Here is a 14158-nt window from a genome sequence, read left to right on the forward strand (position 1 = left end):
ATTGTGTTTACAAAATCCTGGCAACATCAGTTGCTTTGCTCCATCAATCCCCCAAAGTGAGAAGACAAGCCAAAAGAAATATCTGTTGCAGAGAACCTGCTCTCTGCTTTGCTCATACTCCACCAAGCAGGGGGTGAAAAAAATTCCAAGTTGTTTATTCTGCTGTGACCAGAGAAGTGAAAATAAGGACAAAGGGGTTTCTACTAGGTCAGTTGACAAGGTTTATGTCTTGTGGACATAATTAGATCATCTTTAAAAAACACAAAACAAATCTTAAATTCCAAGTTCTTGGGAGAATTAATTCCATTGAAACTGATGAGATTTGGTTCAGTAGAATGCCACTCTATTCTGATGTTTTTTATTGTATAGTTCTCTTTACTTCGTTTATAACATATGAAAATACATGGATTTTCCACAAAGTTCTCTCCAATTACAATGTGTAATTAGGCATAGGAACAGAGACCAATACCATTCAAAGAATCTATGGTATTCTAGATAATATACTAGTATAAGTATTTCTTTCTGTAAGCTTTCCACTAGAAAGACTTGAAATAAATTGCAATCCAAATATAATAACCAAGCAGAAATCTACATAAATTAAAATCAAATAAGCATACACATCAATATAGGAGAACCACCACCTGCAAAGAAGGCAAACAATATAACAATAACAAAACCATGTTATTACTTGCTAAAGTCAAAGACCATTAAAATGATTTAACCTCAGCACTGAAAGACAGAAATGTCTGTGTCAAATGAACTTTTATAAAGCATCTAGGTCACTTCAATTGAAAATATTCTGTGCTAAACAGTTTCAAAGGCTTTAGATGATGACATGACAAATAGGAGGAGCAGATATACATAGCAATCTTGATATTTCCCTCCAATGATTTCTGCACCAAAAAACTTTCTATATCACTTCTGGTTTGAGGCATGTTTAACTGTCTATATACCACTAAAACTGATACTTTAAACTTCAACAGTAAACCATAGAGCAAAATGTTTTGAAGCAAGGTACCTCAATAACTTAACTTAACGTAGCAGAGGTCTTCAATCTTGGCAATTTTAAGACTTGTGGACTTCAGCTCCCAGAATTCCCCAGCCAGCTCTGGGAATTGAAGTCCACAAGTCTTAAAGTTGCCAAGTTTGGGGACCCCTGAGTTATAGAATGCATCCAAAATCTGGGATCCATGATTCTCCTGGAATTAAAATTTGGCACATTTTATAAAACATGACATAAAAATGATCACAGAACAGTTTATGATATAATACAAAATGTGGTAAAACATTACCTCTGTTGATGTTTGAATGTGCTATATACCTACTTTAACACTGGCTATTTTCAAAGCAGATACATATCTGAATACAGTGACATCTCGTCTTACGAACGTAATTCGTTCCATGACCAGGTTCGTAAGATGAAAAGTTCGTAAGACAAAGCAATTTTCCCCATAGGAATCAATGTAAAAGCAAATAATGTGTGCAACCCCATCCCAAAAGTCACCCCTTTTGTCTTGCGCCGCTGGGAAACCGCACCTCCAGACTTCCGTTGCCAGCCGAAGCGCTGGGATTCCCCTGAGGCTCCCCTCGCTGGGAAACCCCGCCTCCGGACTTCCGTTGCCAGCCAAAGCGCTGGGATTCCCGAGGCTCCCCTCGCTGGGAAACCCCACCTCCGGACCTCCGTTGCCAGCCAAAGCGCTGGGATTCCCCTGAGGCTCCCCTCGCTGGGAAACCCCGCCTCCAGACTTCCGTTGCCAACCGAAGCGCTGGGATTCTCCTGAGGCTCCCCTCGCTGGCAACGGAAATCTGGAGGCGGGGCATCCCAGCGGCGGCAGCTCGGGTTCATAAGGTGAAAATAGTTCGGAAGAAGAGGCAAAAAAATCTTAAGCACCGGGTTCATATTACGAAAAGTTCGTATGAAGAGGGGTTCGTAAGACGAGGTATCACTGTATATCCCTACTTTTCCAGCGAAGCCAATACCTTTAGAAGTTCTGTCATTACTGAAGGCATTGACGAACTAGTAAGGAAATATCTTGGAAAGGATAATAGCAGGGAACATGATGGAGGAGCAGGAGAGAGAGAAAGGGAGGGAGGGAGGAAGGGAAGAAGATTGGTAGGCTTCCAATGCTTCCTGCCAATTTCCCACAAGAAAACTCAATGGAGAAGCCAGCAGGAAGTGAGAAGTTGCTTCCTCTCCCACTGTTTTTTGTCCACCTATGGTCATTCTGTTTCTGTCTTTAGGTAAGGAAATATCTGGACAGCAGGACCAGAACTCAGAAGTCTGTAACACAACACAACAAGACAATATAAACAAGTGGATTTTAAATCTTTATTTAGAAATTAAATTAAAAACAGGGGTGATCACAGTACAAAAATCTTTACCTGATGGAGCGATACATCATGAAATCAATTGTTGTACATCTAGGAAATTTACCAATAGAACTTTCTTCAACTGGTGTATAAACCTTAATTTGTCGCATATGTGTATCTCTTCCATTTTGATGATTGGCTAAAACTGCAATCTGAATCATAAATGTGCGAATAGGTTTCTTATGAGTGTCAGTTAAGGGAACGTGAATCCAACCACTTGGCTCCACTAATTCAAGTTGCTAGAAGGGAAAAGAAAAGTGCGTTGGGGAAACAGAGAGAGAAAGAGCTAGGTTAAAATTATTTATTACCATGAGCAATAAAATTAATATCTAATCCTTCAGAAATTTGGCAGTTATAGATAAGTTATTTTTTAGTATGCTACACTCACCACCTTTGATAAATATACTCCTGTGCTCTCTTCCACATGGCTAATTAATAATAATAATAATAATAATAATAATAATAATAATAATAATAATTTATTGGATTTGTATGCCGACCCTCTCCGCAGACAAAGGTGAACCTCTCAAATCCTTCATGCATAACTCAAGCTGCTGCATTTTAATGGCATGTTATTTTTGTGACACAAATAGTGGTGAGCCAAAATTCTTCCCATGAAAATGTTCCTAGTAGACTACACACTGTTTGATGACTTGTAAATAGTTTTTCCAAGAAACTCATATAACTCCATCCATAATTTAGAATTGCATGTAGGATCTCTGACTAATTTTTCTAAGCATCAGAAATCAAGAATTATGCCTTCTGACTATTACTTCCTCTGATTTACACACTGAGACAAATAAATCATAGACATTATAATGGTTTGTTAGTAGTGCCAGCATGCTGGTTTTTTTTCATATTTAATTAAAATATTGAAAATTGTAGCTTATTGTTACATGCAAATATGTCCAGTGATATTTATTATTTGGATTTCTAGGCCACCCTTCTCCATAAACTCAATATGTTCCATAAATCATATCTGGATTGTAAATATAGTCTTGCAACCATTAAAATTCATAAACTTTGTATAGGAGATAGCAATCAGAACGTAAAGCATATACACATGTGATAATCATGCTCTAGCAATGTGTTGAAACTCAGGTGTTAGCTGGACACAGAAAAGTGAATTTTTGAATCTAAATATAAGATATTAATTAAAATCAGTGATAAAAGATTCTTTTAAAAAAAACACCAAAATATTAAAGGTAATTACATTCAAATTTACTTAAAAGGGGGTATAATATAATTCACTATAATGGGTAGCTAAAAGCTGCTTACTGAATATATTCATTCATTCATTCATTCATTCATTCATTCATTCATTCATTCATTCAATTTTTATGCCGCCCTTCTCCTTAGACTCAGGGCGGCTTATAACATGTTAGCAATAGCACCTTTTAACAGAGCCAGCATATTGCTCCCACAATCCGGGTCCTCATTTTACCCACCTCGGAAGGATGGAAGGTTGAGTCGACCTTGAGCCGGTGATGAGATTTGAACCGCTGACCTACAGATCTACAGTCAGCTTCAGTGGTCTGCAAGTACCGCACTCTACTTGCTGCGCCACCCCGGCTCTATGAAGCACTTTTCTTAATTTAAGTTTACTTTTTAAAATTAGATATCATACCATGATGATATTTTATTAAAATCAAGAGAATAATTACAAAATTGTATGCACCTTGTTTAAATTTATAATTAAATGGATGCAATGTAAGTTTCCCATTGCCTCGCAATCTCCACAGCTACCTGCACTTCTTCAATGATATCTGTAATTGGTTAATGGAAGATTTTTTAGTGGAATGGATTGAACAGAAGTCCAGCCAATTTTGAGTAAGGAACTTCTCATCCAGCAGTCCCCACCCTGTACTATTATATCTCCCTCAGCAGGGTCCCCTGACCACACAGAGATATTTTTGATGGATCATTACAAACACTGTTACTCTCATTACAATCAGTGGCACCCAACCAGAAAATGCTGCTCACCTCTCTATTTGAACAATTGTTCCTTGATATTAAAAAAATTACATTTAGGCTAGCTTTTGTATTTCAAAATTTCAAAATCCATTTAAAACATTTCTGGCAATTTATTAACAGATTTCAGACTCAATTTCTCAATAATAAAAATAAAGTATTTTTCAGTCATTGCTGCCTAAATCACATTTTGTCTTTAGTTCACTAAACATTAAAGTGTTCCCTGCTTCCTTGTCTCCTTTTCTTAGCTGTTGCTACAACCTCTTCGATCGTGATTGGAAGTTACCAATCAATATCAATATCAACTTTATTTGATTACTCAATCGACCATATCAAAGCGAGGAAAAGGACCACATCGGTTGTCATAAAACTGTTAAAATACAATAAAATTGGCTAAAATAGAGGGAATTTGAATAAATAATAAGTTAAAATGCAGTATAATATGCTAAAATTGAGTAGTAAAACATGAGAATACTGCAAGTTACCAGAGTGTTAGTTAAAAGATAGCTGGCTATTTAAATGTTACGTTAGATTAAGTTATATATGTTATTTGGCTATGTTATTTATTTAGTTATTTTGTCAATTGCATATTAGATAATATATACATTATATGTAAATTATGTACATTTGAATACATGAAATGAATAAAAGTAAAAGGGAACATTAGGACAGGGATGGTAGGCAGGGTATGTAAAGTTATGTATGCCCTTTACAGATCTCTTAGGAATAGGGTAAGTTCAACAGTAGACAATCTAAGGTTAAAATTTTAGAGGTTTTGGGTTGAAACCTCAGTATTGGGTAGTGCATTCCAGGCATTGACCACTCTTGCTGAAGTTGTGTTTTCTCCAGTTGAGTTTGGAGCGGTTCACTTTTTAGTTTGTATCTATTGTCTGCTCGTGTATTGTGGTTGAAACTGAAGTGGTCATTGACAGGCAGGACAAAAGTAGCGGATACGTTTATGAACTACGCTTAGGTCATACCGAAGGCGACATAGTTCTAAAGGGCTAGAATTTCAATTCTGGTAGTCTAAAGTATTTTGTTGCAAGCAGAGGAGTGTAGGACTCTTTTGTGAAATATCTCTTGGACACGTTCAATTGTATTAATGTCTGATATGCTGTGCGGGTTTCCAGACAGATGAGCTGTATTTGAGAATTGGTCTAACAAATGTTTTGTATGCTCTGGTTAGTAGTGTAGTATAACTGGAAAAGAAGCTATACAAGATTAGGTTTACAACTCTTAATGCCTTTTTGACAACATTATTGCAGTGGGCTTTGACACTTAGATCTTTAGATATGAGCACTCCAAGGTCCTTGACAGAGTTATGTTATGTTATGTTATGTTGTTCTATATTATCATAGTTCTTGTGTTGTGTTGTTTGTTGTGTTGTTAAATAAACAACTCCTCTTTCACCTCTTCTTTGCAACACTGTTCTTTATAGCAGAATTAATGCTTTAGAATGCTATTCAGATTCTTATCAGATTTCTTAAAATTATGACTTTAATGGGTATGTTACTCTACATAGTGAAGAGTCTTTTCTAATAGTACAGTGTTCCCTCGATTTTCGCGAGTTTGAACTTCGCGAAATGTCTATACCATGGTTTTTCAAAAATATTAATTAAAAAATACTTTGCGGGTTTTTTCCCTATACCATGGTTTTCCCCGCCCGATGACGTCATATGTCATTGCCAAACTTTAATCTGCCTTTAATAAATATTTTTTTTAATAAACTTTAATAAATAAACATGGTGAGTAATAATCTAAATGGTTGCTAAGAGAATGGAAAATTGCAATTTAGGGGTTTAAAGTGTTAAGGGATGGCTTGTGATACTGTTCATAGCCCAAAATAGTGTATTTACTTCCGCATCTCTACTTCGCGGAAATTTGACTTTCGCGGGTGGTCTCGGAATGCATCCCCCGCGAAAATCGAGGGAACACTGTAATATTATCGTTGCGTGACTCATATCACCTATAATGGCAAAAATCAAACTTTTTCTCATGTATTGGCTGTATTCCTGTTGTTACATACTGTATGTATAGTTTGTAGGAAATGGATTCTTATCCTGAATTCTGCAACTTCTGAATAAAGTCTCCCACATATCATAATATTAACTACAAAAACCCAGTTTAAATATGCTGCTGTATAATTTCAAAACTGGAACTGTCAACACATAAAGATGCAATTTTTGAGTGACAGCCATTTCTTTGCTTAGGAAGGAAGAGAACAAGTTAATAGCAAATGATGTACCAGTTCCAGCAAGAAAGTGAAGCATATCCAAGAGAAACTTCAGAAATTCCAAATGAGTCAAAAGGAAGAACACCACAGGAGAAGCTTTATGAGAAACACAGAAGTTAGCTCAGTCAAAGGACTCAGTGTAAAGAGGCAAGCTCATTGGCCTAGACATGTAACGACCACCTAGGTAGGTGAGTGTGTGGCCCATAGTCACCTTCTGTAAATGGTCTAGATATGGCTAGTACAGAGCATTAGATCAGAAAAACCTTCTACTCACTCAAGAAGCTAAAACAGACATTCCTGAAAAGCCCACAAAATACACCTAGTGCAAATAAATGCTTTATGTGACTATAACTTTAATAACAATTTAAAAGAAAACGTTTAATACAAGAATGAACATTAAAATTAATAGTGTTATGGAAGGACATTGGTCAACACATTCCAATAAAGTTTTAAAGGAGATGGGGGAACTTGTGGTTCCCCATAAACTGGTATACTATAACCTCTGTCATTCCCCAGCATGATATAGAACTAGGAGGACAGCTTAAAAACTGTTTTAGACAATGGGAAATTCTGCTTTATATAGGGCTTCTTTCAGCCATGGAAGTGGGATAAAATGAGACGGCTAGAGTTGTTTTATAAGTTAGGCAGCCGAATATATTTTTAAATAAATAAACGGAATAGAGTGTAGCTTATGATTATGTATTTTGCTATGTACAGACTTAACAGACAATGGCTATATATTTCCCACATAGGAAAAGATTATCATGTATCATACTGTGATATAAAGTAAAATGTGAAAAGTATTGAGGGTATTAAAAATCCAATTTCCACAGAATAATTTCTAAACATAAGAAAAGCACACTCTTGCCAAAGTAGTAATATATATACAGGCACAATAATATATACAGGTACAGGTTATGACCTATAAAGCCCTTCATGGCATCGGACCAGAATATCTCCAGGACCATCTTCTGCCGCACGAATCCCAGCAACCAGATAGGTCCCACAGAGTTGGCCTTCTCCAGGTCCCGTCGACTAAACAATGTCATCTGGTGGGACCCAGGGGAAGAGCCTTCTCTGTGGCGGCATCGACCCTCTGGAACCAACTCCACCCAGATATCAGAGTTGCTCTCACCCTCATTGCCTTTCGTAAGCTCCTTAAAACCCACCTCTGTCGTCAGGCAGGGGGGAACTGAGATATTCCCTTCCCCCTAGGCTTAAAATTTATGCATGGTATGTCTGTATGTTTGATTGGTTTCTTAAATTGGGTTTTTTTTACATTACTTTTAATATTAGATTTGTTCATATTGTCTTTTTACTGTTTTTAGCCGGCCCGAGTCTACGGAGAGGGGTGGCATACAAATCTAATTAATTAATTAATTAATTAATTAATTCTAGCACTGTTAATTGAATCAAAGGAGTTAAATCAGGGGTGAGCAATTAATTTTGCCATAGGGCCACATGAGAAGTTGGGATGGTTTTAGAGGGCCAGACTAATATAATTAACTCAGTTCTACCCAATACTGCATACTATTGGGTAGAACTGAGTTAATTATATTATAATTATATATTATATTATATTATATTATATTATATTAATTATATTATATTTTATATATATATCTTGAACCCCTGGTTCTTATCTAGAAAAGTTGGACCGACCTCCGCGGGCCGGTCACACACCGCAGGCGGGCCGCATCCGACCCTTGGGCCGCATCTTGCCCAGGTCTGAGTTAAATCAATTGACTATCAGCTAAGCACTTGAGAACTCGATATCATAGAAAGATTGTGTCAAGATTGAGCAGCTTTGCTTATTTCAAACTTTATTGCTATTCAACTTGCCAATTAGCTGGGGAAGGGAAGTATGGAATGGAATGTTGTGCACAGAGTTTGGGAGCCTTAAAGCCATCAAGGCCACCGCTGCAGAAGGAGGTGGCCTTGAGAAGGAGGTGAATTGTTCCCATAACAAAAGGGCATCTCGTAATTGGACAATGTGAACACCCTGGGGAGTGGGGGCGGGGTTAGAAAGGGAAGCTATTGTTTAACTAAGCAAGACTTTGTGCAAGTTAACCAGAGCTGGTTTTGATCCTTCAGTGCCAAAATGGTGTACCAATAAAGTTTTACTTTTGGGAATTCAAAACTCCTGAGAGTGTTCACTTCTTTTGGGTCCATATGTAGTACAGTGATCCCCCGCTCGTTGCGAGGGTTCCGTTCCAGGACCCCCCGCAACGAGCGGGTTTTCGCGAAGTAGCGCTGCGGAAGTAAAAACACCATCTGCGCATGTGCAGATGGTGTTTTTACTTCCGCAGCGCTAGCGAGGAGCCGAAGATTGGGGGCGGCGCGGGTGTTTTAAAACGTCCCCGCCGACATGGGGGGCTCGCTAGCACCCCCCTAACCCGGGTTGGGGGTTCGGGGGTGTGCTAGCGAGCCCCCCATGTGGGCGGGGATGTTTTAAAACACCCGCGCGACTTTCCAATGAGTCCCGAAGACAACGCGTTTGTCTTCGGGACTCATTGGAAAGTCGCGCGGGTGTTTTAAAACATCCCTCCGACATGGGGGGCTCGCTAGCACACCCCCAAACCCGGGTTGGGGGTTCGGGGGTGTGCTAGCGAGCCCCCCATGTCGGCGGGGATGTTTTAAAACACCCGCGCGACTTTCCAATGAGTCCCGAAGACAATGCGTTTGTCTTCGGGACTCATTGGAAAGTCGCGCGGGTGTTTTAAAACATCCCCGCCGACATGGGGGGCTCGCTAGCACACCCCCAAACCCGGGTTGGGGGTTCGGGGGTGTGCTAGCGAGCCCCCCATGTCGGCGGGGATGTTTTAAAACACCCGCGCGACTTTCCAATGAGTCCCGAAGACAACGCGTTTGTCTTCGGGACTCATTGGAAAGTCGCGCGGGTGTTTTAAAACGTCCCCGCCGGCATGGGGGGCTTCCTAGCAGCCCCCCAAACCCGGGTTGAGGGTCCGGGGGGTGCTGGCAAGCCCCCCATGCCGGTGGCGACGTTTTAAAACAGCCGCGCCACCCCCAATCTTCGGCTCCTCGCTAGCGGGCAGGCAGGCGGCTCCTCGCTAGCGGGCAGGCAGGCGAGAGCTAGCACCAGCGAACGGCTTGTCCGCGCTCGCTCTGGCCGCGAGAATGAACGGTGTGGGCGGGCGAAGGGCGGGCGGCAGCGAGGAGTTTGCGTGGGCGGTGGGGAAACTCCTTGCTGATGCCCGCTGCTCGCCCTCCCGCCAGCAAGAGGGGGAAGACCCAGGGAAGCCGCCCAGCAGCTGATCTGCCGGGCACCATCTACGCATGCGTGCCCATAGAAAAAAGGGCACGCATGCACAGATGGTGTTTTGACTTCCGGGTTGAAAAATCGCGAATTACCCTGTTCACAATGGTCGGGGACGCAATAACCGGGGGATCACTGTAGTACTCTCTTGGATTTTAGCCAAAATATATTACTGAGAACAAAACTGAGATATATACAATTCTTTTGGTCTACCTTCCATATCTGATATCACTAATAGATTTTATAAGATAACAAATCAATAATTAATTTATTAATCATAATAAATAGCAAATTTAACAGAGTTAGAAATTCCTGAAATAGATGTTGTAAAATCACATTTTTGTTCAAATATATATGGAAATAAATAGATACATATAACAATATAAATCAATTTAATCTGGGACTATTTCTGTACTGTAATTCAGATATATGCTACATAAAATAAGCACATATCTTATGTCTTATCAAGATACATTTAGGGGTTTCACAGTTATTACTAGCCGTTTCTCTGATTGTAATATATTGTTAAATAGTCCATATTAGATGGATTTTGGAAAGTAAAATGTAACCAAGTATTACTGAAAAAAAAACCATTTAGAACAAGATTAGCATTCACACAAAAGTGCAAATATACACAAATAACGATTGGCTAAATTTTAGACAATACCTCATACAATGATTTCATATATTTATTTTGCAGATGATACATCCCTCTAAAGGATTGTCATATTGGATTGTTTTAAAAATGACAACATGTACTATCTATTGGTTTTATGCTCTTTCAGCCAAGATCTGCAGACAAAGTGTTCTGTACAAATTTTCTAAACAATCATATTTGATAACTTGCAGCTTCTCTAGAGCATTATTCTTTAATTATTGGAATGAAACTAATGGACTGCACTCTGATCTAAAGTGGAAGACAAGATGGGGTCACCATAATTTGAGCTTAGAGCTAATTTTTTCATACAATTCGTCCCTCACCCCTTCTTTAAAGAGAGATGCCAGATTAAAAGATGCCATAGCCAGTGGTTTATTTGAATATGAAACATATTCAGTTTGTCCTGTTTTTTATCATTCATAAAGGAAAAATACTATGAGTGTGTAAATGAAAGTTCATAATTTACTTTCAGAATTGTTTGTTATGTCTAAAGAGATCTCCTGGATATGAATAAAGGAACAACTATGATTTAGCTTTACTAGATAAATGGTCAAAGCAATGGAAACTGTAAAATAATACACTTGGGGGAAAAGAATCCTCAATCTGAGTATTGTATTGGCAGTTCGGTGTTAGCAAAAACTTCAGAAGAGAAGGATTTAGGGGTAGTGATTTCTGACAGTCTCAAAATGGGTGAGCAGTGTGGTCGGGCGGTAGGAAAAGCAAGTAGGATGCTTGGCTGCATAGCTAGAGGTATAACAAGCAGGGAGAGGGAGATTGTGATCCCGCTGTATAGAGCACTGGTGAGACCACATTTGGAATACTGTGTTCAGTTCTGGAGACCTCACCTACAAAAAGGTATTGATAAAATTGAACGGGTCCAAAGACGGGCTACAAGAATGGTGGAAGGTCTTAAGCATAAAACGTATCAGGAAAGACTTAATGAACTCAATCTGTATAGTCTGGAGGACAGAAGGAAAAGGGGGGACATGATCGAAACATTTAAATATGTCAAAGGGTTAAATAAGGTTCAGTAAGGAAGTGTTTTTAATAGGAAAGTGAACATAAGAACAAGGGGACACAATCTGAAGTTAGTTGGGGGAAAGATCAAAAGCAACATGAGAAAATATTATTTTACTGAAAGAGTGGTAGATCCTTGGAACAAACTTCCAGCAGACGCGGTTGGTAAATCCACAGTAACTGAATTTAAACATGCCTGGGATAAACATATATCCATCCTAAGATAAAAATACAGGAAATAGTATAAGGGCAGACTAGATGGACCATGAGGTCTTTTTCTGCTGTCAATCTTCTATGTTTCTATGTTTCTATTATAAAAAGCTAAGTAATGGCATTAAAGTATTTTTGCATCTGTACAATTGAACAGAAGCAGGGGCAGATTCCTATTGCTGCTGTTACCAGTGCACTGCACACGAAGCTTCTCTTCTCAACTTTCTCAACTCAACTTTAGCGCAACTTTTGCTAATGGTGCGCCGTCCTTATCCGTACCAACGAGCAGGTTTTCGCGAAGTAGCGCTGCGGAAGTAAAAACACCATCTGCGCATGTGCAGATGGTGTTTTTACTCCCGCAGCGCTAGCGAGGAGCCGAAGATTGGGGGTGGCGCGGCTGTTTTAAAACGTCGCCGCCGGCATGGGGGGCTTCCTAGCAGCCCCCCAAACCCGGGTTGGGGGTCCAGGGGGTGCTGGCAAGCCCCCCATGCTGGCGGCGACATTTTAAAACAGCCGCGCCGCCCCCAATCTTCGGCTCCTCGCTAGCGGGCAGGCAGGCGGCGGACAAGCCGTTCGCTGGCGCTGGCTCTCGCCGCTTTCGAGCTGAGTCCTGGAGCGAATTCGCTTCAGGACTCAGCTCAAAAGCGGCGAGAGCCAGCGCCAGCGAACGGCTTGTCCGCGCTGGCTCTCGCCGCTTTCGAGCTGAGTCCTGGAGCGAATTCGCTTCAGGACTCAGCTCAAAAGCGGCAAGAGCCAGCGCCAGCGAACGGCTTGTCCGCGCTCGCTCTCGCCGCTTTCGAGCTGAGTCCCGGAGCGAATTCGCTCCAGGACTCAGCTCGAAAGCGGCGAGAGCCAGCGCCAGCGAACGGCTTGTCCGCGCTCGCTCTCGCCGCTTTCGAGCTGAGTCCCGGAGCGAATTCGCTTCAGTACTCAGCTCAAAAGCGGCGAGAGCCAGCGCCAGCGAACGGCTTGTCCGCGCTCGCTCTCGCCGCTTTCGAGCTGAGTCCTGAAGCGAATTCGCTTCAGGACTCAGCTCGAAAGCGGCGAGAATGAACGGCGTGGGCGGGCGAAGGGCGGGCGGCAGCGAGGAGTTTGCGTGGGCGGTGGGGAAACTCCTTGCTGATGCCCGCTGCTCGCCCTCCCGCCAGCAAGAGGGGGAAGACCCAGGGAAGCCGCCCAGCAGCTGATCTGCCGGGCGCCATCTACGCATGTGTGCCCATAGAAAAAAAGGGCACGCATGCGCAGATGGTGTTTTGACTTCCGGGTTCAAAAATCGCAAATTACCCTGTTCGCAATGGTTGGGGACGCAATAACCGGGGGATCACTGTATACATTTTTAAAGGTTTTGTTAAAGATGACGCTACTTATGAAATGCTTGGTGAAATGCTCTCTAGTTGATTTATCAATTGCTGTTCGTAACTTATAATTAATGATTGTAACTATAATTTATGGTCTATGATTATTACTTGCTGTTTTTATGTACACTGTGACCTTAGGCATCAGAGACAAATTCCTTGGATGTCCAATCACATTTGACCAATAAAAAACATTCCATTCCATTTCAAATTAGCTTGAAATTCTTATTTCATAAATGCAGAAGTCAAAGGAAACATTACCACTTTTTTTTAATGCTAAACTTTTATACATGGTAGAGTAAACCAAGCATTCTATATAGAACACTGTGGATTTACATGAAAAGATTATCTCTACCAATTCCTTTTTGGTTTTGTTTTAGAACTGGGATTTTGAGCGATCTAAGGCAGAAGTGTTATTTCAATGTTTGATCGTTATCTCAGCAATAAATACAGCAACTATATCAGAGAAAGCCATGTTTTTAAAAACTGTAGAGGATATCCTACATTCCAAGTATAACAATAAATTGTAATTTCTTGCATGTTTTCTATTCTTGACCACCTACAAGTTATTCCATTATGATTACACTGACCGGTAAATTATAACCAGCAACATATTTTTTGCTTTAGGAAGGTCACCTAAGAATCTGGAGATGCCGAAGATTGAAAAACACTGTTTAACTAAGCTAAGGGAAATGACAGATTTTGTAAATAAAAAAAGGCATCCACAATAGCTTTTTAAATTTATTTTCCTATGGGAATGGAAGAATGCTTTTAACTAAATGCAAATGTAACTGATCTAGCCAATTATATTTAGATCATATTGTCAGACAGCTCTTTTTAGGGCTAGTGTCTAAAGTGCTTGATTCAATCTATTTAAAAAAAGGGAAGTAAGGGATAGTTCATATAAAATGAAAATCAAGTTTAATATCTTCAATAGTTACACGCCAGTATTAAATTATCTTCCCCAATTACCACGGTCATATAAACACAAACATTTCTTGAATGTCTAAAGTGCTTGATTCAATCTATTAAAAAAAAAAGAAGGTAAGGGATAGTTCATATAAAAT

The 14158-nt window shown here is 40.2% G+C and overlaps 1 protein-coding gene across 2 annotated transcripts in view; it reads right to left on the minus strand.

Annotated features, from left to right (window-relative positions):
* Window positions 1-2315: 2315 nt before the first annotated feature.
* Window positions 2316-14158, minus strand: part of ANAPC10 (anaphase promoting complex subunit 10) — a 39164-nt gene continuing 27321 nt past the window's right edge. For both annotated transcript variants that reach the window (XM_070757766.1, XM_070757767.1), the window contains exon 5: window positions 2316-2609. In XM_070757766.1, the coding sequence (XP_070613867.1) occupies window positions 2379-2609 (231 nt within the window). In that variant the 3' untranslated portion in view covers window positions 2316-2378. The remainder of the gene's footprint in view (window positions 2610-14158) is intronic.

This window comes from Erythrolamprus reginae, chromosome 7, assembly GCF_031021105.1.
Source record: "Erythrolamprus reginae isolate rEryReg1 chromosome 7, rEryReg1.hap1, whole genome shotgun sequence".
Lineage (NCBI taxonomy): Eukaryota > Metazoa > Chordata > Lepidosauria > Squamata > Dipsadidae > Erythrolamprus > Erythrolamprus reginae.